Raw genomic sequence first — 26,453 nt, forward strand, 5'->3', positions numbered from 1 at the left:
AACTTGTATCATATATTAGATACATGTAGGGTTACATTAGATACATGTAGGGTTAACTTGTATCTCAGAAATAGTCTCAAATATAAAATGTTGGGATTTATGTAATTTTTCAAAAATAGGGGAATTTTTTAGAAATTTTGAAAGTTGTGATGTTTATCTATGTAATTTTTTGTTATTTTAATTCAATGATTGGACAGTAGTGGATAATCCAATCAAATGGGGAATATTCAACATTAATTGAATCATCATGGCTACAATTAAAGTCAATTATGTGAAACTCTTTATTATTCTTTTCCATCTCCATTTATGATATTTTTTACTTTTTGGCAAGAAAAAATATTTAATTTGGAAGAAACTTATACGTAAGAATGAAGAGACTAGGTTCGGACAACACATAAAGAAAACAATTAAGAAAAACATTGAACTTTGTATATCTTAAGATAATATTTACTAATTAAGTAATTATTCACTTAATATGAAATCCATATCCATCCTTATCTATCCGTTTTATACAGATTAAAGGGCAATTTGATTGAAAGACACATATTAGTAATCATAATAATACTCTTGTAGTTATAGTTCTTCGATTTTTGTTACTATATGTTATCTCTTGAATTTCAACTATAGTATTATTAATATCATCGTAACTTTTTCATTTCCAAATTTCTTTTACCCCTGCGTTGTTATTTTTCTTCTTGAGTTTATATAGTTTATCAAAAATAGTTTTTTTATTTTTTACGAAATACAATCCCCATTCACACTATCTTTTTGTGACTTTATTTGTGTAATTATATTGAATATGTTATATTCCTAACATACTAATGGTCAAGGATTTGCAAAAATACCACTAAGGGGTCGTTTGGTAGAGTGTATTGAAATGTTAATGCATACATTAGTTTAATGTGTATTAGTAGTATCTTATTTGGTATACATTTTTACCCTATGTATAACTAATGCTTGCATTAGTTATACACTCTATTGTGTATTAAGGTGTGTATTACTAATACCTCAAAATCCATGACATTAGTAATGCAATGGATCTAATGCATGCATTAACATGCTTAAAGACCCTATTAACCCTCAAAAAAATTTCCGCATCCTTTCCCACATATATATTGAGGGTATTATATAAAAAAAAAAGAATTGAAATTATGTAATTCATGTTTTTTTTAATACATCGAAAAACACTGCATAAGAAAAATACAAGCATAACTAATGCAAACATAACTAACACAAGCATTACCAATACACTATATTTTGCATTATTCTTACACACTCTACCAAACGAGCCCCAACGTTACATAGTAACTACCATAGTACACGTGTCCTTATTTTAGTGGATGATAAAGCCGCCATAACTGAAGCGTTTTTATACCACATACCGGTTAAGTACTCTCGCGAAGCACTGCCGACGTTTGCCACTTGTCATTTAGTATGGGTCCCACTCAAATTTTTACTATACTCCCTCCGTCTCAAACTACTGGTCCTAAATTGAAATGACAAATTGATTAAAAAAATAATTAATAACATAACTAATTTATCATAATACTCCTATTAAATGATATTTACATTTTAATTTGAAGAAAAAGTAATCAATGTAAAAGGTAAAACATGAAAAAAAAAAATTATATAAATGAAAAAAGATAAATAAAGTGAAAAATCAAAATTAGAAAATTTGAAACGGATAATTTGAAACGAAAGTAATAATTTGATAGGTAGAAAGTAATTTGAAGTTAAAATTATATTTAAATTTTAGAGATGCATCGCATAGCGCAAAGGTGGCAAAGAAGAGAACCTCAATAAAATTTTAATCAGAAATTAAAATTTTACCTTTTAGATAAATTTGAGAAATGAAATCAAAATTTTAAAAGTTGAAATTTGTTCAAAAATTTTAGATTGACATCGATCTCAAATCAACAATAACAGTTTGCCGTGTGTAAAATTCTGAAAATGATAAGAATATACACAGAGCTTATTCTTACCTGAAAGATAATAAAGTTATTTTCGATAAAACCCCCAACTCAAAAAATATATATAAAAAGATTGAAAAAAATTGCTAAAGTGAAAGAATCATATCAAAATACAATAAAAAGTATGATAAAACATTTTAAACGATGAAATAGTCTCGTTATCAAAAGTGAAAAAAATCAAAGGTTAATACACAATATGACAAGAAATTACTAACAAACACTACGACTATTAATATAAAAGGATAAGCGAGATAAAATTCTGCTCTCTTTTAATTTTTATCTTAATTTACGTCTACCACGACCTCTTTTTGTCTAAAATCACATGCTCAATAACCAAATAGGAGTACTTGTTATCGGTGGCGGATCTATCTTTTGCCGAGGGGTTCATTCAAACCCTCTTTCGACAAAAAATTATACTATATATACATAGTTAAAATTATTTTTTATGTATATATATTAGACGTTGAACCCCTTTTGATTAGTTCGTATATTTCCTCATGAATTTCCTTCGTGAATATCCTGACTCCGCCACTACTTGTTACAGCCCTTTTGACACTTCTTTCTTTTGTGTAGAAAATTCTTTTGTCCTTATTAACAGCATAATTACCATTTATAGGTTAAACTTCACCCAATATTGGAAATATCATAAACCTTCTTTATCTTATTTTTTTTCCTTCATATAAATAGGAGCATTCCTCACCACCATTTTCTTCATTGCATTGTTTTAAAATTCATTTCAATATTAGTCCCTCTATCTCCTCTAAATTACACTTCTGCCACTCTTGTTTTGTTCAGTTCTTCGATTCGGTTTTATTAAATTTCTCCGTTACCGAAGAATCAAATTAGTTCGGTCCATTTTTTTTATTTTTTGGGTAACCGAGCTAAAGAATCGAATTGGTTCAGTTTGATTCGATTTTTTTTATCTTTCTGAAGAACCGAATTAGTTCAGTTTGGTTCGATTTTTCCATCTTTACTAACAATAGAAACAGATGAATCGAATTAGTTGAGTTTGGTTCAATTTTTCCAATCATTTTGAAGAACTGAAAAACCAAAGAGGCGAAGTAGTTCTGTTTGGTTCGATTTTTTCATGTTTCCGAAGAACAAAAACTGAAAAATCGAATTAGTTCAGTTTGGTTCGATTCTTCCATCTTTATGAAGAACAGAAACTGAAGAACCGAATCACAGTTCAATTTGGTTCGATTTTTTCATCTTTATGAAGAACAAAACTTAAAGAACCGAATTAGTTCAATTTGATTCAATTTTTCCTATCTTTATGAAGAACAGATATCGAAAAACCGAATTAGTTCAATTTGATTAATTAGTTCAATTTAATTCGATTTTTCCATCTTTCTGAAGAACAGATATCGAAAAAACGAATTAGTTCAATTTGATTCAATTTTTCTATCTTTGTGAAGAACAGATATCGAAAAACCGAATTAGTTCAGTTTGATTAATTAGTTCAATTTGATTCGATTTTTCCTTATCTTTTTGAAGAACAGAAATCGAAGAACCGAATTAGTTCAATTTGATTCGATTTTTCCATCTTTCTGAAGAACAGAAATCGAAGAACCGAATTCAGTTCAGTTAGATTCGATTTTCGATTCTCAGGTAACCAAACAAAAAAACATTCAAATACTTACGTGGATATAGCATAAAATGCCTCCTCCGAGGAATCACCGGAAAGGAAAGGTGCTATCGGAGAAATCACTGTCATTTCACGGCCAGAATTCAGAGAGTAACAACACATCGGAGTTGCTACGAAGACCTAGGACGGTACCCGATTTGCTCTCCTCCTCCGGTAGAACTTCTTCCGGTACCGGAACATCACCGGAATTGAAGGAACGTTTGAAGTTAACAAAGATATTGTTGAACGTTACGATACAGAGAAGTGTATGTCCAGTACAAGTTTTGATTTCACTTGAATCATCAGTTGGTGATCTTATCGCCTCTGCACTCCGGCAGTACGTGAAGGAAGGAAGACGACCGGTTTTAAACTCCGTTGATCCGGCGGTCTACGATCTTCATTACTCTCAGTTCAGCTTAGAAAGTAAGTAAGAGCTCGTTCTATATTTATCACGATTTAATAATTATATTTATCAAAACACGTTTCAGCTCATTCGATTAAATTGAATTGTGATGTTTTTGCGAGTTTCTTATCTGAACTATCGGTTGGTTGTTTCTTTTTTTTTTTTTTAAGAACAATGATGATGTTTTAGGTGGAGGGAAAAGGAATGGCTTATAGTTGAGGTGTGTTTTGATAACGATAGTTGGTTCTTCTACGTGAACTATCATTTATTCACTAACGATATTTATCAAAATACATCTCGACTATCAATTATCCTTTTTTATGTGTTAGAACGATGATGATATTTCAGGTAGGGAAAGGAACAGCTGATAGTTTAGGTGTGTTTTGATAACGAAAGTTGTTCAATTTTCCTACGTGAACTATCACTATTCACTGACTATATTTATCAAAATACATCTCGACTATCAATTGTCCTTTTTAATGTAGTAGAACGATGATGATATTTCAGGTAGGGAGAACGAACGATTGATAGTTGAGGTGTGTTAAGATAATTATACTTGGTGTACATGATAGTCCAGTTAGAAAACTCACAAAAACGTGATACTTTCAGAGCGTTTGATGGAAAAATGAAAGCTTATTGTATATTTTTCATATTTCCAGGCTTGGACAGGGAGGAGAAATTGATGAAATTAGGTTCAAGAAACTTCTTTCTGTGCCCGAAAACGTCGAATTCCGACGGTGCCGGAGCATCGTCGTCGCCGTCGTCGTCAAGCTGTGCAAAGGAAGCTGATAAAGCTAATGCTACAAAGATTTCATTGCCTTGGCTCAAATTCATGGACTTTATGCTATGAAGAACTAGTAGTGTAATTTTGTACCAAGCGGAAAATCGAACGCTCATCCATCAGATATAGTTCAGATAAACAACCAATTAAGCTATCTTACGATTTTTCTTATAAGTTCGAGCTTATTGTATATATCACTTATTATATCAGTAGTATTATAGAGGGAAGACCTAGCATTATAATAATGTTTAGATTGAAAAATATTTTTTGTTCTTTTAAATAGATTTATGTGCGTCTTACAATGACGAATAATATCCTAAATTACAGGATAAAAAATTACTTTAGAAGTCTAAGTATCCAAATTAATAGATGCATTTTTATCCAAAATGGTTCATGTAACCTAGTGAATATGAATTGTTTATAGATACACATGAATATATATAGACTATAGTTTGTGTATGAGGTAAATAGACAATCCACTTCAATTTAATGTATTCACAAGAAAAAGATTTATAGTTTTGTTTTTTGTTTAAATATCAAATCAACTAATTAAATATTGGTATTTTTTCAAAATTTAATATTGAATTAAACTATAATTAAATTCTAAAATAACATGTGTGACTTCTAGCAAATCATAACAACAATAATAACATTGTCAGTATATTTTCATAAAGTGAGATCTAAGGAAAGTAAAGTGTAGTGGCGGAATCAGGATTTTTATTGAGGGGATTCAGAAGTATATATATAAAGTAGTCGAATGGGTTATGGGGCTCAACAATCTACTATATATGCATAAAAGAAAATTGTAATCATGTAAAAAATAGTATAAAACCAATATAATTTTTCGTCGAATGATGTTCGAATGAACCCTCTGGAGCAAAGGTGGCTCCTCCACTGGTAAAGCTAGAGAAGTTATTTTTGATAGACCCCCGACTCACGACAAAAAAATCGATTGTAATACCTCATGGCCTCATTTGATTCAATTCTTTATTTGGTTTTTTATTGGTATTTTCATCGAATAATATACTGATAATGTTCATAGAAGATAAAATACACAACTTATTGTAGAATTATTTTATTCAAACTTTATTTTTCGACCTCTATTTTGTGAAATAGGAAATTTGATTTTTTTTATTTTTTTTTTTAAAAACAATAGTCTTTTTCAAGTTGATTTCCATCACAGTAACAAGCAACAATGTGTCGAATAATTAATTTGTCAATCTAAAAGTCTGTCAGTCCTTTTTGACTCGCGTTACGTTATAAATTTTTTTGGATATCTTGCAATCATATTAAACATTATTTATTTTGAGGATCAGAGAAAAATATAAATTTTATTATATGTGTCAAAATTCTGAATTCCACAATCAATTACTGTCTTACACTTGGATATATACTTAAATAATTTCAAATTAGTGCTTCCACGTGATAAATGTGAAGTAAATGTCTAATAGGCTTTTCAATATATAGAGAGAGAGAAGAGAGAGAAGAGAGAGGGAGATAATCATGTTGTTTGGATTAATTTTCATGCACCTCGATTAATTTTACGTCATATTATCATTTTCTACGAGCAACAACTATAAAGTAACTATATCCATCAAGACTTGAACAAACGAAAAGAAAGAATATTGATACTTCATATTCGAGATCTAATTATCAATACATTTAAGTATGGTTGATATAAAAAAGACCAGCCCTATGAACAGTGGCAGAGCCATGATTTTCACAAAGTTCAAAAATAAACAAATGAACAAATCGAATGGGGTTCAACGTCTACTATATACACATAAAAAATAATTTTAACCCCGCCGAAGGATGAACCCCTTCGCCAAAGGGTAACTCCACCCCTGACTATGAAACTAATGTCATTACATCCAAATACAACAACAACCAATGGAGCGTAGTCCCATAAGTGGGTCTGATGAAGGTAGAGTATAGGCAGATTTTATCCCTAACTCGTAAAGATAAAGAGGTTGTTTCCGATAAACCTCTGCTTAAAATAAAGCATACAACACTAACCAATTCCAATCACAATTAACTCGGAGTGCACTGTCAAAAATACATCTAAGTATCTCGGTTTTTGAGTTTCATATCTGAACTATAAGGTGTGCGTGTTTCCAAATTTTAGGTAAGAAAAATGAACAATTGATAGTTGATAATTTATCTAGGAAGCTCGCACAACTTCTAGTTCAAGTATGAAAAAAGAGCAGTCTGGTGCACTAAAGCTTCCGCTATGCACAGGTCTGGGAAAGGACCCCACCACAAGGGTGAATTGTACACAGCCTTACCTTGTATTTCTGTCAGAGACTGTTTCTAACGCTTGAACCCGTGACCTCCTGGTCACATGGTAGCAACTTTGCCGGTTACTCGAAAGTAACAACAAAATGCACCCAGACAAAACAATCAAAACAAAGTTGTCTTGCCGTTCTAATCATCTTGCATTTCTCTCTTTCCAAAGTATCTCTAGTCTTCAAGTTTCTTGGATAGCCCTTCTCCGATCGAGCAACAACAACAACAACAAACCCAGTGTAATCCCACAAGTGAGGTCTTGGTAAGGTAGAATGTACGCAAACCTTACCCCTTACCTTTTGAGAAGGTCGAGAGACCGTTTCTGAAAGAACCTCGGCTGAACAGTCACCAGTTGTTTCCGAAAGACCCTTTTCCAATCGAGCATGAACCACTTCAACTCTACAAATTAAGGAACATCTGCCAAATCTGTGTAGATATAGAGCAATGTAGGAAAACACGGCAAACCAATTCCGCCTCTATTCAGCACATGTTGCATCTATCGCGTAGTTGTATCCCTCTTCGTCGTAGATTGTCTCGAGTCAAACATGCATCTTCCATGACCAACCAGACAAAAACACACGAGTTCTGTTGGTGCCTTACGTTTCCATATCTTCTTTCATGGGCCAAAACTAAGCTGATGCGTACCTGTAAGTATTATCTTGTAACATGAGCTGACTGAATGAAACACTGTCCTGCCCTCGTCGAATTAACTGATCATTACTGTTGTGTTCAAACCAGAAACCGACGATAAAAACAAGGGCAGCCCGGTGCACTAAAGCTCCCGCTAAGGTTGGAACAATCAGGCAGTTCTTCTAACAACCCAGTCATTCGGCTTTCTTCTGAAAAGGATGTTCCAACCGTTACCTCCCTGTGTCGCGCTGAAGTAAAGTTTGGTATCTTGTGCAAAGATCGTAGCGGTGAATGTCCGAGCTAATTGTCATGCCGGAAATCCATTCATTCATTTGACCATACTTCATTTCGACAACCTTTCTACATAAAGCATAGTCTTCAACACTAAATCTCGACAACTATTTCATCAAGAGACTCCTATTTTGCATTTTTATATTCTTGATTCTTGATACCCAAAACTCCGCGGTGACACAGTTCCGTTTGACTAAGTTAAACGTTTTACAATCTCTTTCCCCTTGCCAGAGTAAGAACCTTCTTCTCAAGATAATATATGCGCCCACTATTAACTAGAATCAAGCACTCCCTGACATGTAACTTTCAAAAAATAGAGCCCTCTTTTCCCTCGAAAATCAAAGCTTCTTATATTTCTTTCGTTCCAAAAACACCACCATATGCAGGCAGACTAAGTTGCCGCACCCGTGTCGTATCCTCCAAAAAATGCACTGATTTTGAAGGATCTGACACACCCCATGACATTTTTGAAGAGTCGGAGCAACATAGGAGGCAGGTACGTACCGTCTTGCTATTTGATTGCTTATCCTTCTTGCACAGCGACAATTTCGCAGCCATTTGACCGACTTCATCAATTCTCCACCCAGACACTCATATCTGCTTGACAGATAACATAAAGAGATATATGGGAAATAAACACAACACATGTAATATTAACATAAAGGCATGAAATGGAGGTCAGCAACAAGTCCTGTCTGGCTACTCAAAGCTACAAATTCTTCATACCGTTAAATGGAGGGCAAGATAAAATAAGATCCAGAAACTAAGAGGCACATTGCAAACAATTCCCCGTCCCAACTCTGACAGGGAGGAGGAAGATAGACGGAGAAAGAATTTAAACCATACCAATCATTTCGAGTGAAGAAGGAAAAATCTCAATGAATGTGCTATATCAGAGGAATGTACAAGGTTATTCTAAAGCTAGTTTACATATATGGTTTAAACCTACGACTACACACATCCCAAACGATAGTGCTGAGATAATGATACCTATGAGAAGAAGGCACTCAAGCACCTCATCAGCCGCAAACTTTTGCAGCAGCGATTTTTTTTTTTTTTGATCTTGCAATAGAAGGCATAGAGACCAATGTTTCAATAAGACAAGGCTCTACGACATGTCAGCATCACTATAACCTGAATTCTTCTCGTCAGATTCCGACCCACCGTCAAAATTGATACATTGGGTTCCTATGGATCCATCTGAGTTGCCACCTGCTTTTAGGAGTTCCTTTAATTCATCAAGAATAAAGGGCTCTACCACCTTCCAGAATAATGTAGCATTGTCCCCCAGAAAACCTATCCAAAAGACCCTCCCCCTCTTTTTTACTCGACAGTCTAATGATTTGACTTTCAGTGCTTTAAGAATACTCAAAACACCCTCGGAACTTCCCTTTACTCTCAATAGAATATCACCAGATGATGTTCGGTAACCACCGTACATATACCAATAAGCAAGAACGCGAGGTGACAACCATCTATGTATAATTTTTGGTATGCAAGGACGTCCATTGGACCAGAACTGATCAGCGTAGAAAGTAAAATGAGAATGTGAAATGGTAGTAAAAGAACTAGGAATTTCACCACTGCTATCCACCATCACATCATAAGAGCCTAACCACTCGTGAAATTCATCATATATGTGTCTCTTAAAAATGGAATGGATCCTCGACTCTTCGTTAAACTCATAATGGATTGCATGCAATCTCCTCTTTCCATCTGATTTAATTTGCAAACCCCCAAGAAGCAACCCCGTCAAAACCTCTCGTTGTTCTGGTGTGAGCTTCAGCCTCATAGGTTCTTCAACTACTTTCTCCCGCAAGCTTAGAACATAGTCAAGCCTTTCCATCAACGAAGATTCAATCTCAACGTCATATTTCTTTTGGCGCATCCAATTGTATATCTTTTCAGCCTTCACATACTCTCCAGAGGTCAGATAACCTCTCAAAATACTGTTACAAGAACGAGAATCAACACCAATTGCCACATTACCACGCATTTCGTTAAATATTTCTTCAGCAAGGTTCAGATTGCCAGTATCCACCAACGAATCCAAATAAATGTTAAAAACTGTCAGATTCGGATGGCAGACTTCACAGTACCGGAGAAAGGTAGATTCCAGTTTCTCACGTAAACCTGCAACAGAGTACATTCCCATCAAATCGATGAATGATGGGATCAGCTGTTTGGAACCACTGTTTATGAATTCGGACATAATAGAATCTGCAAGGTCTAGTTTTTGAGATTTAGACAACACCTTTATTATTTTATGGTATGCCGCAACGGAGGTGGAACCTAATTGTTCCTGCATCCTCCTAAATACCTCCAAAGATTTTGTAGGTTCTCCAACCTTTGCATAGACTTCCATGAGATAGACAAAAGCTTGAGAAGGAGGACCGCCATCGATGGAGAGTAGTTTTGACCAAGTTCTTTCGGCTTCCTCCACATTCCCATCCTTTGAGCAAGCTCTTAAGACTGACACAAGTACCTCTTTGCTCGCTTTAAATCCTCTTGACCGCATCTCTGCTCTTAGTGCAGCGATTCTTTCCATATCCACCATATCTTGATAACTGTGAAGCCATAGAAGACCACCGAAAATATCTTTGTGTATTTCTAATCCGGAGGAAGTCAAGTTCTGATATATAAATTCAGCCTGTTTCAGAAAGTGTTTACTAGAGCCCGGTGTCTTCCCCAAGAGAGCTTTAAACAGAGAATTGTGTAAGTTAAGACGAGGCTTATAACCACCCAGGTGCACCATGCGATTGTAGATACTACAGGCTTCATCTAGCACTGATGGTTCAGGGGAACTAAGATAGGCGATAATGAGAATATGGAATGTAGATTCAGAAGGTACTCGCCCCTGATTAATTATGTCATCAAAAATCTCCCGGCACTTCAAGTGCTTTCGTTCCTTACCCAAGTAATCTGCTAGCTTAGTAGCTAGAGCGAAATCAAACCGAAACCAATGTTGCTGCATCATCCATTTGTAAACCTGCCATTTGCAACAGAAACTTTTAGATCTTTGCGATTTGGAGTTTAGACCCATTATTTTAAATACATAATAATGACTAATTAGATCCCTCTTGTGTTAGGTATCTGACAAATGGAAAACTAAGCTGTTTAACAAAGTGGAGGCAACTAAATGTTAAAGCTTTAGATTTCAATATGAGGAAGAAAGGAAAACGCCGATAGCTACTCCTCCTTAGTCATTTTTGCGAATACACAGACAGTGAACAGCAATATAAATCCCATCATCTTGCCTAAACCACTTCCGTGGTGCATTACGAATCCTAACCATAGTAGGTGTCGTATCTGCAGTAAGCTCTTTACAAACCCAAGATAATCTTGACCTATACATTGGTTAAGAATGTCCTCTAGTTCACTGACCTCGACAGCTGGGGTTTCAAACTTCTTCAACTCCATAGATTATAAAGACACATCAAATTGAAACTTTCAGCTACTCCAGGAGCAGAAAGGGGGTCTCTGTTTGTTGTTATCGACTTGAGTTTCTAGGGAATCGAGCAGAACTTGTTGGGATTAAGTAGAAGGTGAAGAAAAGGGCTGTAGAGCAATATGGAAGGGGTTGTATCAAGTACACTAAGATCCAATTCGGATACAAACTGCAACATCTTAACAAAGATCTTATCAAAAAAAAAAAATCAAACAAACACAGACACAAAAAATTGCAATAACATGATAGCTAGTGATGAGTTAAGCCGCTGATGATCAACCCAAACACTTTTACCAACATAATCAAACACCTGTATTGCTCAGACTCTTCAAAATTGTTCGACAGGTACATGTCCAATCATCTAAAAGTAATCCTTTTGGAGGATCTGACATGGGTGTGGAAACATTTTTGGGGAGTCCTAGCAACATAACCAAAAACTCAAAAGAAAGCAACTCCTTTTAAACTAAACGAAATGAACAGATTACCCTAAAAGCAACTTCATTTTCGCAAATATGCATACAGTGAACAGCAATATAAGTCCCATCTTCTTGCCTAAACCATTTCCTCTGTGCATTAAGGATCCTAACCGTAGTAGGTGTCTTATATGCAGGAAGTTCTTTACAAAGCCAAGCTAATCTTGATCTACGCCATTGGCCAGGAATCTCCTCTAGTTCACTGACCTCAACAGCGGGGTATCAAACTTCTTCAACTCCATAGAATCAAAAGACTCATCAAAATTGAAACTTTCAGCAACCCCAGTAGCAGAAAGGGAGTCCCATTTGTCATCATCATGTTGGCATGTTCAGACTAAAACAGAAATTGTTGGGGTAAGGTGGAAGATGAAGAAAAGGGGGTGTAAAGGGATGTGGAAGGAGATAATGAAAGGGGTTATTTCACGTTCACGAAGATCCAATTTGGATACAAACTGCAACATCTTAACAAAGATCAACAACAACAACCCAATGTAATCCCACAAGTGGGGTCAGGGGAGGGTAGTGTGTTTGCAGACCTTACCCTTAGGAGGTAGAGAGATTGTTTCCAATCTTATCAAAACAATCAAGACCCACAACAACTAATAGGGCCAACATTAGTCTTATTACCGACACGATGGACTGCTATTTGAAAACACTTTCAATCAAACAAGCATAGAGAAACAAGAAAATTGTGATACTAACATAATAGCCAGTGATTAGTGAAGCCACTAATGATCAATTTAAACACTTTTACCAACATAACTAAAAACATAAAAGACAGTAGCTCATTTTAAACTAAAGGAAATGAACAGATTACCCTAAAAGCAGCTTCATTTTCGCGAATACGCATACAGTGAACAGCAATATAAGTCCCATCTTCTTGCCTAAACCACTTCCTCTGTGCATTAAGAATCCTAACCATAGTAGGTGTCTTGTGTGCAGGAAGCTCTTTACAAAGCCAAGCTAGTCTTGCTCTACGCCATTGGTCAGGAATGTCCTCTAGTTCACTCACTTCGACAGCCAGAGTTTCAAACTTCTTCAACTCCACAGAATCAAAAGAGTCATCAAAATTGAAACTTTCTGCCACCCCGGAAGCAGAAAGGGGGTCACATTTGTTGATATCAACTCGGGATTCTTTGGAATCAAAAGAGTCATCAGGATTGAAATTTTCAGCAACCCCATTACCACAAAGGGGGTCATATTTGTTGACATCAACTTGGGGTTCTTTTGAATCAAAAGAGTCATCAAGATTCAAACTTTGAGCTACCTTAGTACCACAAATGGGGTCACATTTGTTGATATCAACTTGGGTTTCTTTGGAATCAAGAGTGTCATCAAGATTCAAACTTTCAGCCACCTTAGTACCACAGAGGGGGTCACATTTTTTGACATCAACTTGGGGTTCTTTGGAATCAAGAGAGTCACCAAGATTGAAACTTTGAGCTACCTTAGTACCACAAACGGGGTCACACTTGTTGATATCAACTTGGGGTTCTTGGTAATCAAAAGAGTCATCAAGATTCAAACTTTCAGCAACCCCAGTTGAAGAAATGGGGTCACATTTGTTGCTGTCCACTTGGGGATCAAGAGTGTCATCAAGATTGAAACTTTGAGCTACCCATTTGTCTTTGTCAACTTGGGTTTCTTGGGACTTGTGCAGAAGTTGAAGGGGTGAAGTGGAAGATAAAGAAAAGGGACTGTATGAAAGGGGTTTATGGAGAAGGAAAAAGGGTGATGAGGGTAAGTGGTGGTGGTGGTGGAAGAAGGGGGAGGAGAGAGAGGGGAAGGTGATGGGCATGGAGGAAGGATTGGATAAGGGAACAAGTATTATTACATAACTGAGAAATGGACATGAAGAGGAGAGTTGTAGCTTGTTAGAATCAGTTGGGAATTGGGGGTGGGGGTGGGGGGAGGGGGGTTTACCAGGAGATTGTCCAAACATAACCTTATTCACCGTAAATTTCATGTCAATTTTATATCAATTACGTAAAAGTTATTTTTTTCATTTATTTCATTTATGATCACTTAACTTTATATTCATTACGTAAAAGTTACTTTTTTTTCATTCATTTTATTCATGGTCACTTAAATTTGTATCTATTATACGAAGGCCATTTTTTTTCATTCATTTCATTCATGATCACTTAACTTTTGATCTATTATTCAAAAGTCATTTTTCTTTCGTTCATTTTATCCATGGTCATTTAACTTTACTCAGACCATCACAAAAATCACTATGACTGTATTTTACAATAATTCCATCAAAAAAACAATGTGGCAACCTTAATTACTTCTTAATTTTAATTTAAGTGAATATATAATATATTACTCATAATTTGATCTTTTTAATATTTGCACAACCCAATTTTCCTTATGAATTATTTTATGAAAAAAATACAAATTTCTTAATAGATTAGATTACCTAATGAAGACTATTTTCATTAAAAAAAAAATATTAATATTTTTATGAAATTTTTCATAATATTGCTTTCATATGCCAAAAAGGTGCATCGAAAAAGAGTGATAAATAAGATAAATTCTTCAAAACACATAAAATAAAAATACATGTATGATATTATTTAAAATAATAATAATAATAATAATTCTTTGAAGATAAATTAACATCTAGAGATAGTTTTAAAATAAAATTTCTTTAATTGTGTCACTGAATAAGTATTGTCAAAATTTGTACAAATAATGTTATATTAACGTACAGTTTTGTTAATAAAAGTTATAAAATATAAGTATTTTAATAGATAAAGAAATTATATGATATCTAATTTTTATATTTATCAATTAAATTAATTAAACAATATGTAATTCATCGGAAATTGAATATTATAATAACAAAATTTAAGAGAATTAATCGATTAGTCAAACAATTAAAAATATAAAGACAAACTCAATAAATAGAGTAGTTTATCATATTATTATGATATACCAAATGCAAAGAATCAAGTGGCAAGAAAAAAAATGTATGAAAAAAATAATTTTATCAATTACATATCACAATTTTAGAGAGAGAAATAATTTTATCAATTACATGCCATAATATTAGAAGAAGAAAAATCCGGTCATAGTGACTTTTTGATGGTCGGAGTAAAGTTAAATGACCATGGATGAAATGAATGAAAGAAAAGTGACTTTTGCATAATAGATATAAAGTTAAGTGGCCATGAATGAAATGAATGAAAGAAAAATAATTTTTGCGTAATAGATACAAAGTTAAGTGACCATGGATGAAATTTACCCCTTATTCATTAAGATTATTCAGTTCGAACTAAATTATTTCAAAATTACAATGCTAATATAGTTAGGATTAAGTTTGACCTTAAACTTTAGGAAAAATAACATAACCATACACCTTAACTCGTCATATTTACACAAATATCCATACGTACAAAGTAATTACAAAAATTTCAATTAATTATCTTCGTTGGATATATCGGGGAGCTAATTATGTTTCTCGACAGACCCAAAACTGAAAAAATACAGCACGAACTAATTATATATCCTTACAAAGAATAGGGTAGTCTTATGTATTAAAGTTTTCACTACACGTAAGATTAGAAAAAAGAACAAGTCTACAATAATACCCAACTTTCCTTATATTTCTACAAGAAGCTGTTTTCATGATCGAAAAGTGTTAAATAGTTCAAAATGTCATCACATAATGGTATATAAATGGGCAAACAACGCAAATCCCGACAATTTGGAGTTTAATTATAGAAAATCTCAAAAATTTGCATAATTACTGAAAATCCTGATTTTAGATCTGTCGAGATAGATAATTAGCTCCCGATACATACAACAAAAACATTTTTTTGTTATAAAGATACATAATTAGCTCCTGATACATTTCTTATGATTTTAGGTCTGTTGAGATACATAATACATCAAACGAACATACATTTTTTTTGCTTTAAAGATACATAATTAACTTCCGATATATTTTTTTTCGATTTTGAGTCCATCGAGATATATAATTAGCTATCAATACATACATACATAATTAGTTGAATTTTTTGTACTTATTTTATAAGGATTAAAATTTGTGTAAATATGGTAAAGTTAAAGGTGTATATTTAAGTTATTTTTCCTATATACATTGGGCTAACCTCAAACAAGGCCCAATCAAATTTTACAATAAAATTGAAAGTACTTTATTTTGGCAAAATTGGTCACTCATAAACCCTAGTAAAGCGGCAACTTTGTTCTATATAAACACTCTAAAACCCTTTCTTGTACCGCCCTCTCTCTTCTTTGCTCTCTCTCTCCTCCTTCAACCCCTCAATTTTTTTTTTTTGAGCTTTCAATCATCAATGGAGTTTTGGGGTATGCTTAATTTATGTACTTTATATGTTCCTTTGTTTTGTATCTTCTGTTATTCTATGTCAATTAGTTTTTATTTGAAAAGAAAGTATTGAGTTTTCATTAATTGAGTTTTGGGGTATGCTCAAGATTCAATTTTTCTTGTGTTTTTATGTCTTTCTTGTATTTTTTTCTATGTGTTTCTTGCTTCTTTATTGGTAGTAATTATTTGCAAAGAAAGTATTGAGCTTTCATTAATTGAGTTTTGGGGTATGTTCAAGATTCATTTTTTCTTGTGGTTTTATGTGTTCCTTGAATTTATTTCTATGTGTTTCTTGCTTGTTCATTGGTAGTAATTATTTGAAAAAAAGCGATAAAATTCACGCACCCAGGATGTGGCCTAGTGGTTCAATGAAGTTTGGTTGAGCACCATGACAAACACTAGGTTATTCTAATTCAATCGAAGGCGGAGTTAGAAGGATTAAGTAAATTTAAATTTATATTTATAAGTAGAAACATTACATTAAAAGGAAACCTAAATTCTATTATTTAATGTTACTAGTTCTAAATTTAGATTCATAAAATTCAAATTAGTTTTCTTCTTATGTTAGTTTCTCATTGAAAAGGAAGTAGAAAATTTTAGGGTTTTTGAGTTTCTTTATTTAATGCTTTAGTTAGATTCTAGCTGAATTGGTGTTCAATCTTATATTGTTTTCTGGGAGGGAGAGTTTTGGGCCATGTGTGAAATTCAAATTTTGTGTTTTTATTCATTCGTTGTTTGACTTATTGGTGACTATTTGAAGAGTAAGTAATAAATTTTAAAGGTCTGGTTTCTAACTGATATGTTGTTCAGTCCTATGATGTGTTTCTTGTAAGGTTTGTTTATTTTAGTGCCGTTCTAGCTAATATATTTTGTATGTGGTGTTTTTATTATATTAAAGGTTTAATCTTGATGAAATGTAATTATCAAATAAGGATTTTATGACATCGACAAGATAGTATATATCAGTTTGTACCTTTGAAATTAAATTTATTTGTATTTTAGGTATTTTACTAGTTATATTATATGTATGTATAACATTAAGCCACAAAACATCTCGTGCTTATCTGGTCAAACTTGCGCCTTAGTATGTTTGCGGTGAATTGTTTCGTGATGCTGAGATTAATCCATGTGCATTGTAATTGATTATGGTGTGACTTGTCTTTTGCGTGAACTATGTGTAGGTGTTGAAGTGAAAGCAGGAGAATCTCTAAAGGTCAAGCCTGAGCTTTTCAAGCTCATTCATATTTCCCAGGTTAGCGTTCGATCTCATGCTAGCATAATGTGCCGTCGCTCTTAAATTGCTCGTAGGGCATTTTTGAATGTTGAAATATTGATATTGTAGGCTGCAATAGGTGAAGTGAAGGATGTCAAAGAAGCCAAACATGTTCCATTACGTCTTACTGTTGGAGAAAACAGTTATGTCATTGGAACACTATCCGCCGAGGATAGACCTCAGTTGATGTTTGATTTGGTCTTCGAAAAGGAGTTTGAGCTTTCACATGGCTGGAAAAATGGGAGTGTGTACTTCATTGGATACACAGCCGATGACCCAAGCACGGATGAAATTGACTCTGGAGATGATGCCTTTTCGGATGAAGAGAATGTTCTAGATGCACTGAGTGGGAAAGTTGAGGCTGACGTGAAGGATGTTAAGACCGATGCAAAGAAGTCTGAACTTGTTAAGGATGAGAAAAATGCTAAGGTAGCTGAACCAAAGAAAGAGGCCGAGTCTGATGACTCTGATGATGATGATGATTTCGAAGATGACTCTGATGATGAAGACGACTCTGATGATGATGGGCCTTTAGGCATGGTATGATTCATAAAGACTTCTGTGATACGTATTATTCTGCATATTTGATCATTTAATACGAGTAAAAGTGTTGTACCTTGTATGCTGTTTTTGTTCGGAGTGTTGAAATAATTTTCCCATTGGATTTTACTAGGATTCTGATGGTCCAGAAGGTATGGATTTGTCTGATGATTCCGAGGAAGATGACGATTCTGAAGACGAGACACCTAAAAGGGTACTAGATTTTGGATCTTTATGATTTTTTCCACTTGTGTGAACATTTGGCTTATAATTTTCGTTGTGTTATGTCTAATCGAGTGTTTTATTACGTAGGTTGAGGAGAAGAAGAGACCAGCTCCATCTCCGAAAGTAGCTCCTGGTTCGGGCAAAAAAGCAAAACAAGCAACACCCGACTACAAGTCAGGTTTGATATATATCTTTCATCCTTCATTTCTACATTCTCCATGAAATGTGTTAAAATACGAGCTCGGTGATGGACAAACTATTTTGTTTTGCAGCTGGTAAGAAGAAAGGTCCAGTAACGCCTTTTGGTAAGCAAAATGGAAAACCTGCAGCAGCCAATGGTAACAACAAGTTCCAATCCCCGAAATCTGGCAACAAATCCAACAACAAGTACGTACAAACACCACAGATCTCGTTCCTATATTCCGCTCTCCTCTATGCAAACGGCTAATTGTTGATGAATATATATATATATTTGTGTTTGCAGGAACTTTAGCGGCCAAAAGAATTCGAAGGGTAAGCAAGGAAGGAAGTAGAATGCCCGAAAGAGACATATCATACAGTGAAGTGAAGCTATTTTGAGGAGCAAAGAGTTATTATTTTTAATTTTTAGTTTGAAGGGGGGACATAGATGGTCTCTTTATGCTTTTTAAGTTATTTTTTAGTTGTAGGGTTAAATTTTGGATGAATGTTTTTGTTACCAGAAAGTTTTGTCTCTATATATATTCATTGCAATTTTGAACGCCTTTCTTTATGTGTTCCTTTTCTATCCTTCAACATTGGTTCCTAGTTATTTGTTTAATTGCGATGCGATACGGTCTCTTGCTGTTAGGGTTGGGCATAAACTGAAAAAAATTGAAAAGCCAAACTGAAATTTTAATTTCGGTTTGGTTTTTTGGATCGGTTTCGATTTTCAATTTTTAAAATTCGGTTGAAGTTTTTGGTTTTTCAAAAAAATAATTTGGATAAATCGATTAACCGAAATTCTATAAATAATTAATAATAGCAATCCTAATAATTAATAAGTCATGCCAAGCAACATATAACTAACAACATGCATCAGTTCAATAGTCGAACAATTGATCGAATCATAGATCGCCGGCGAGATGATGTATCAATAGTGTCGAACAATTGATCGAACCATAGACCGCCGGTGAGATGATGTATCAATAGTCAATCAATCCAAAAATTTAAAAACCGAACGGATATTAAACTATCAAACCAAACAAACCGAATGCCCAACCCTACTTGCTGCTTTGATTAAACTTTGTTTTAATCTTATGATTTATCGGGAAGATCGTCTTTAGACTCCATAGAAGTAAAATTTGTGTACGTCTTACCTTTAACTTACCCTGGCACATTAGTCTGTTATGTTGGTGCTTACTCTGATGATTTGCTTCTTCGCCACTATGTAGAGTATATCTACTAATGATCAACCAACTAGTAATAAAGTTTTCTATCTTAAAGCAGTCTTATCAAATCTTTGGAAGACTTATTGACGAGGAAAAGTATGCCTTAAAAACTTGACGACGATAGTACACATGAAGCCAAGCGTTCAACATGTTTGCTTAAATTTGCCACGACTGTCCTCAAGTTCAACCAAATATTTGTCCAAACGCCTCTTTTTCATTGTTCATTAAGCCGAGGGTACATCAAAAATAATTTCTATATTTGCAACGCAAGAGTAAAATCCACGTACACTAATATCATTTCTACACTCCCACCTATAAAATTGCTCTAGATTTTTTGTTGTTGATATTATTTGGCCATAAAATTTCTCTCATTATTTCAACTTCATCAACGTATAAAGGATTTCACTAACCAGGGCTGTGATGGAGCCCTTACTACTCTTGCCTTTTTAAGTCCCCAAAAGTACATAGTCAGCTTTGTTAGGGAAGCACTTTACACCTTCAATATGGGACTTCCCATCGCGAATCCAAATTTTAGGCTTGCTCCAAGATTGGTACAGGACACCAGATGGGAAACCCAAAAATTAAAAAAAAAAAAAAAAAAAAGTCACAAGGTTTTCACTACCTACTATATTGAGAAAACTGTCAGAAACGGATTTCACACAGTAAATGCTACCCGTTAGACATCAGCACAAACCAAAATCAAGAAGTCAGAGATGAAATACCTAAATAATACAGTATCAAGATTCACTTCTAGAAAAGTTACAAACTACGCATCCTGAACCTTAAATAGATCTCATACAAGTCCATAACATAATAGCAAACAGTAGCTAGTCAGGAGAACGCAAAACCAGCAGTACCGTATTCCGAAGTTGCATTACCCTAAAAAAAAACAAAGACGAAAGGAATAAGAAAGAGTGAATGTTGTCGTCTCAAACTGCAGCCCGGTCATTGTTCTTTCTCTCGTCCCTGCAAATGCCTGTGAAATCAAACCTGTTGGTATATATCCTCTGACTTGGCTCCACAACCTGTACATATTTCATGGTAAGCAACAATAAAAATGAAGTGAAAAAACAAAGAACGGTTTGAAAGCTACTAGCCTGGATGAGCTCGGGTCATAAGAAACCTGACTGCACAAACAAGCACACAATGCATTTGCAAAAGATTATACAAGTATAAATGATGCATGTTGTCGTCTGCAATAGACCTACCTCTCATTACATAAGCCCCTAAAATACAAGACCTAAAAAACTAGCGCTGGTAAAAGGAAACTTCAGCTGGACAACCAAGAAGAACAAATTGATGACCAAGAATGTGTGAAGCTGAAATGTCTGATAAAACAACAACATGATGCCCAGTGTAATCCCACAAGTGGAGTCTAGGAAAGGTAGGGTGTATGGAGACCGTACCCCTACCTTGGGAGGAAGAGATGAAGTTTCCAAAAAGCATATCAAAGCAGATATAATGGAAGTGAAGCAATCATGGCAAAATACTTCAGAAAATTTGACGAATCATTCCAAGAAAAGGAACAATAACTACAACAAAAGATTGCAATAATCGAAATACAAAAAGACAGACCTTGCCTTCAAGTATTGGTGCAGGATGGATGAAATGGAGGCTCACGTTCGGATTACTTTGTGATAAGAAGATGCCACCAAAACTTAAAAAAAGCAAATTCTAAAAGTAGTGGTTACAAACTCTCATGTTCAAAAGATAAAAGTTGTGGAACCAAGGATGTTGCGGTGGATGTATTGCAGTCTGGGAATGATAGCATTAGAAATGAAGATATCTAAGACAAGGTCAGTGTGGCCTCGTTGGAGAACAAGATGGGGGAAGTGTTACTGAGATTGTACGGACATGTGAAGAGAAGATGCATGGATGCTCCAATGAGGAAGTGTGAGGTTGGCTTTTATTATTTTTCTTACATAATTAAATCCTATCCAACAATAATGGAATAAGGTATCCACTGGAAAGCCCTTAGCCCTGTAAGCAAAAAGGTTGCACAACAATGCTTTATGGAAACAACACTTAATAAGTTGCTTTAAAAGGCAAATAATGATGAGACTTTGTTTGATGATAGTTTTCATTTGCTTCTTTATTAGACCAAATCAAGGTAGAAACCCCCCCCTACACGGAAGTGGTATGATATTCAAAGAATTTACCACCAATTTGACAAGCTTTTCAAACATTGAGCTTCTGAAGTTCAAGAAAATCATGACAAAATACAGTTGCACCTTAGATTTATGTCACTGCATCACCAAATTTAAATTCAATTCCTACTTTATAGAGAGATATTGCACCAATATGTTCTGCAATATGAGCCAAGAACAAAACTAAACTACATGCATCAGTGAGTTATTTCTCCCAAACAATAGTTTGTGCAATTTGAACAATGTTACATGGGAAAATGTCAAGGAATTTCACTTCATAAACAATAAAATGTCATAGAACTATACACGTTACAACCTTTAAAAAAAAATCAACACAAACAAAAATTCAACATTGAAAAACACAGTGAAATGACACAACATTTAGGGCAGGTAGTTGAAGTTATGTTTCAAGTCTAAAAATTCACTTGAAATATATGTCCAAACCACCATCTCAAATTGAAATAGTAATTTCCTAACTTGAAATATATGTTCAAATGCAAACAACTTTTCTGGTTGAGATGATAATTTCACCTGACGCTCAAACTAAAACTTCACAAGCAAACATATACATAAAAATGAAGTGAAGTAGTGAGATAAACATCGACTGTCAAGAAAGAAAAGGAGGCAAGGTATGACTCCAGAAGACATATGAAGATGGCAATATGGCATTACAGGGCTGAAAATCAAAAGGTTTCAGACAGAAGTTCCATCAATCAGAAGAAAAGATAAGGGGCAACAACGGCAAACAGAAATGGAAACAGGAACCGGAAGTTTCAAAAGGGTAGATGCGATGGTAAGCAGTGAGTGATGCACAGAAAAAAGCATATCAAAAGCCAGAATGCCCAAAAAAAAGGATGAAAACTTTTCAGATTGCTTATCAAGGAATTGAAAACCTGCACCACCTGCAAGTGCAAAATGGCCATTAAGCTATACTTCATGGCAGGTGGCCCTTTTAGAGGATAATAACTTTAGGACAGAATAAAAGCATCAATAATCATAAGGGATAAGGACACAAACCACTGCACGATATTTTCATTAGTTATCCATATGCACTCTCTTGTCATTGCTGATTATAATACTGATCTTGGTTTTGAGCAGATCCATTCTCATTACTGTCTGCATTAGCCCCATTAGCAAGTTCTGCCTGTTCTTTTTCCCGATTCCACTGCTCTATTCTTGCACGTCTCTCTTCACTGCCATCCCTAACTGGACTTCGGTCTCTCCTGCTACCGGGACTCCTGCTCCTACCCCTCCTATGGCCAGGACTTGTACTTCTGTTCCTCCTGCTCCGACTCTCATTATAATGATCCCTTTCATCATACTTTCTACTATGACTCCTGTAAGAGCGCTCTTCAAAGCTATGATGCCTATAAGGGCTTCGGCTCCTGCTTCTGCTATGCCTCCTCCTATACCTTCCAAACAAGTGACGTCGCAAGTCCCTATATAGCAGTATAAAAGACAAGTCAGTACAACTGAATTTCTAAGATCACTATTAATAGTTGAATTTTTATCTTATTTTTTTAACATAGAGTGACAACAACCTGCTGATCTTTTTGAGGTGCATAAAGTTGCAATATCCACCGCGGTTGCATACATTTTCCTCGTACTGTCGACAGGTGGCTTCACGAAAATCAGTCACAGGAGAGAAATCAACAATAATGGGCCTTCCTGCAGAGTTTATTACCAAAGGGAGCATAAGGAAATAGTCAAACTATTGGTGACAAGCTGAAAAGATGATTACTGAAATATTTTATTAGACTAGAAAATTTTATTGCTGAAATATTTTATTCAAATGTTTCTCCTCTATTCAAATATTTTATTACTGCAATAGTTTGTAAGACTAGAAAATTTACCGGCATAGAATCTCCCAGTAAGATTCTTCAGAGCATTTGCAGCCTGCTCTTCCTCTCTAAACTGAACATAAACATTACCAACCTGCACAGGGGACATTATTAGATAATTGTATAAAACACCAGTCTGCATCAGTGGATGACACAAGAAATAGCACAGAAATCTTACCATGTGATCAGCCAGATTATCACAAATATTCAGGCTCTCAATCTCTCCATACTTGTTCAGTTCTTCAAACAGGTCTTCATAAAAATCCTGCCACAGTACCATCACAAATCATATTCCAAATTGCTAATTAGTTAGTTCTCTCCAAAGTATTTTCTAATAACATGAAGAATAACGCTTTTTGAAACTACTATTGAACCACTAAAACAAAATGGCCAGTCAAACCATGGCAACAACAGTCAATAAATTAGACAAGCAAAGCAGAAAAATCTGACAAATCTAAAAACATTCTTTCATAAAAATCTTGCAACAGGCACCCAAAGGTGTGACCAACTGGTCAATGAATCAAATCCTAGCAGAGGCAAAAAAACACTAGGTTATTCTTCCCATCTGTCCTCGCCTTGGTGGACAGAGTTACTTGGTATCTATTGGTGGTGGGAGGTGACCAGTCACCCGTAGATTTAGTCGAAGTGCGCGAAAGCTGGCTCGGACACCACGGTTATTAAATAAAATATCTTGCAACAATACTATCATAAATCATATTCCAAATTATCAATCAATCACTGTATCTTCTAAAGAAATGAAGTATGAAGCTATTTGATAACAGCTATTATGAATCTCTGAAAAGCAAGGGCAAGAGCTTCCAATCCGAATTCAAAATAAAGCTACTCAAAAAAAGACAAGCATATCATAAAACTATCAAATTCACAATCATTCATACTGTCCTTTCCCATGAAACACACAAAATCAAGGTCACAATATTCAATAGCAGCTTGTTCAGATGGTAATTATACCGCAAAATGTTCCTGGATTTTGCGAGGATTAATACAAGTAAAGCTTGTTTTCACTTTTTCCACTTCTATTTCTCACACAAATATTCAAAACAACTCCAATTTATATTCATTGCCAAACTCCAACTCCAAAAAAACTTTAGTTTTCATGGCCAAACGCCTACTTAACTACACAATATAATACTCCCTCCGTTCCACAATAAGTTAATTGTTGGATTTTGGCACACATGTTAAGAAAAAGAAAGCAAAGACATAAATTTATCATGTTTTTCCATTTTTACCCTCTTCAAAAAGCAAAGACATATGATACATCACTGCACATTTAATGGAGGGTAAATTTGAAAAAAAATTCCAACATTTACCTTGAATTGTGAACCATTCACTTATTTTGAAACACTAAAATTGCTCCAACAATTCACTTATTGTGAAACGGAGGGAGTAGAAATTTAAGCAACAATCAGATCAAACATTCACTAGCAAAGATAAAGTGCCGTCCAGCCAGATAGGGGCGGAGCCACCGTATGGTTAGGGGGTTCACCCGAACCCCTTTGGAGGAAAATTATACTATTTATACATGGTTAAAATAAAATTATTTTTTATGTATATATAATTGATGTTGAACCCCCTTCGGCTAGTTCGTGTGACTACTTTCAATTTTGAACTCTCTTAGTAAAAATCCTAGCTCCGCCATTGAGCCAAACATATACAACAACAAAACACCCAGTAAAATCACACAAGTGAGGTACGGGAAGGTTGAAGTGTATGCAGACCTTAGCACTACCTCAGGGAGGTAAAGAGAAGATTTTCGATAAACCCTCGGCTCAAGTGTAGCAGCTAGATAGACATATAGAAAAAAAATTATACCTATTCATTGAGTAACTCTCAATTAAACTATTAATCTAACAAATCCATTAATGAAATGTGACTTTTTATACCTCAAAAATGTTCTTGGAATTTGTGAGGATCAATACAAGTAAAACTAACTTTCACTTCTTTCATTCTTATTTCTCTCACAAAAATTCAAAACAACTCCAATTTATATTCATGTCGAACAAAACTCCAACCCCAACTCCAAAAAACTCTAGATTTCATGGACAAACGCCTACTTAACTACACAATACAATAGGAATTTAAGCAACAATCAAATCAAACTTTCACTAACAAAGATAAAGTGCCAGCCAGACAAGACATATACAACAACAACATACCTAGTAAAATCACACATGTGAGGTCTGAGGAGGTTAAAGTGTACGCAGACCTTACCACTCCAGACCCTCAGCTCAAGTGTAGCAGCTAGACAGACATATACAACAACATGCGCAGTAAAATCACAAAAGTGAGGTCTGGGAGGTTAAAGTGTATGCAGACCTTACCATTACAGGCCCTCAGCTCAAGTGTAGCAGCTAGACAGACATATAAAAGAAAATTAATCCTATTCATCATCTATAACATCTATAATCGATCCCGCAATTTCAATCAACCAATTCATTGAGCAACTCTCAGTCAGATAAACTATTAAACTAACAAATCCATCAAGTGTGGCAGCTAGACAGACATATAAAAGGAACTAATCCTATTCATAGTCTGTAACGTCTATAATCAATCGCGCAATTTCAATCAACCAATTCATTGAGTAACTCTCAGTCGAATAAACTAGTGTAGCAGCTAGACAGACATATAAAAGGAACTAATCCTATTCATAGTCTGTAACGTCTGTAATCAATCGCGCAATTTAAATCAACCAATTCATTGAGTAACTCTCAGTCGGATAAACTAGTGTAGCAGCTAGACA

The 26,453-nt window shown here is 34.7% G+C and overlaps 4 protein-coding genes across 6 annotated transcripts in view; 2 read left to right on the top strand and 2 right to left on the bottom strand.

The window, feature by feature from the left end:
* Positions 1-2,601: 2,601 nt before the first annotated feature.
* On the top strand, positions 2,602-5,165 carry LOC107847863. The gene is made up of 2 exons (XM_016692421.2): positions 2,602-4,017; positions 4,657-5,165. The coding sequence occupies exons 1-2, from the start codon at positions 3,627-3,629 to the stop codon at positions 4,845-4,847; spliced, it is 582 nt and encodes a 193-aa protein (XP_016547907.1). The 5' UTR covers positions 2,602-3,626; the 3' UTR covers positions 4,848-5,165.
* Positions 5,166-6,556: 1,391 nt separating this feature from the next.
* Positions 6,557-13,813, bottom strand: LOC107847958 (pentatricopeptide repeat-containing protein At2g15820, chloroplastic). 2 transcript variants are annotated; one of them, XR_007047533.1, is made up of 3 exons: positions 12,724-13,813; positions 8,976-10,974; positions 6,557-8,582 (listed from the first exon to the last, which is right to left on the bottom strand). XR_007047533.1 is itself a non-coding variant. In XM_016692581.2 (2 exons), the coding sequence occupies exons 1-2, from the start codon at positions 13,702-13,704 to the stop codon at positions 9,094-9,096; spliced, it is 2,862 nt and encodes a 953-aa protein (XP_016548067.1). In that variant the 5' UTR covers positions 13,705-13,813; the 3' UTR covers positions 8,817-9,093. The 2 variants fall into 2 exon arrangements, 1 of the variants encoding a protein (XP_016548067.1); XM_016692581.2 differs by lacking the exon at positions 6,557-8,582 and having other exon boundaries at positions 8,817-10,974.
* Positions 13,814-16,043: 2,230 nt separating this feature from the next.
* Positions 16,044-19,041, top strand: LOC107848037 (histone deacetylase HDT2). The gene is made up of 7 exons (XM_016692693.2): positions 16,044-16,241; positions 17,442-17,512; positions 17,603-18,073; positions 18,207-18,287; positions 18,386-18,476; positions 18,571-18,685; positions 18,783-19,041. The coding sequence occupies exons 1-7, from the start codon at positions 16,229-16,231 to the stop codon at positions 18,829-18,831; spliced, it is 891 nt and encodes a 296-aa protein (XP_016548179.2). The 5' UTR covers positions 16,044-16,228; the 3' UTR covers positions 18,832-19,041.
* A 1,365-nt stretch (positions 19,042-20,406) lies between these two features.
* The window catches only part of LOC107847671 (splicing factor U2af small subunit B), a 9,585-nt gene continuing 3,538 nt past the window's right edge, over positions 20,407-26,453 (bottom strand). The window contains exons 2-6 of one of the 2 annotated variants that reach the window (XR_007047535.1): positions 23,874-23,960; positions 23,708-23,789; positions 23,396-23,522; positions 20,805-23,293; positions 20,407-20,732 (exon numbers count right to left, since the gene is read on the bottom strand). Coding sequence is in view for 1 of the 2 variants with exons in the window: in XM_016692063.2 (XP_016547549.2) it covers positions 22,915-23,293; positions 23,396-23,522; positions 23,708-23,789; positions 23,874-23,960 (675 nt within the window). In the remaining variant the exon portion in view is untranslated. The remainder of the gene's footprint in view (positions 20,733-20,804; positions 23,294-23,395; positions 23,523-23,707; positions 23,790-23,873; positions 23,961-26,453) is intronic. The other variant, XM_016692063.2, reaches the window with a different exon arrangement.

Source organism: Capsicum annuum, chromosome 11 (genome assembly GCF_002878395.1).
Source record: "Capsicum annuum cultivar UCD-10X-F1 chromosome 11, UCD10Xv1.1, whole genome shotgun sequence".
NCBI classification, from domain to species: domain Eukaryota; kingdom Viridiplantae; phylum Streptophyta; class Magnoliopsida; order Solanales; family Solanaceae; genus Capsicum; species Capsicum annuum.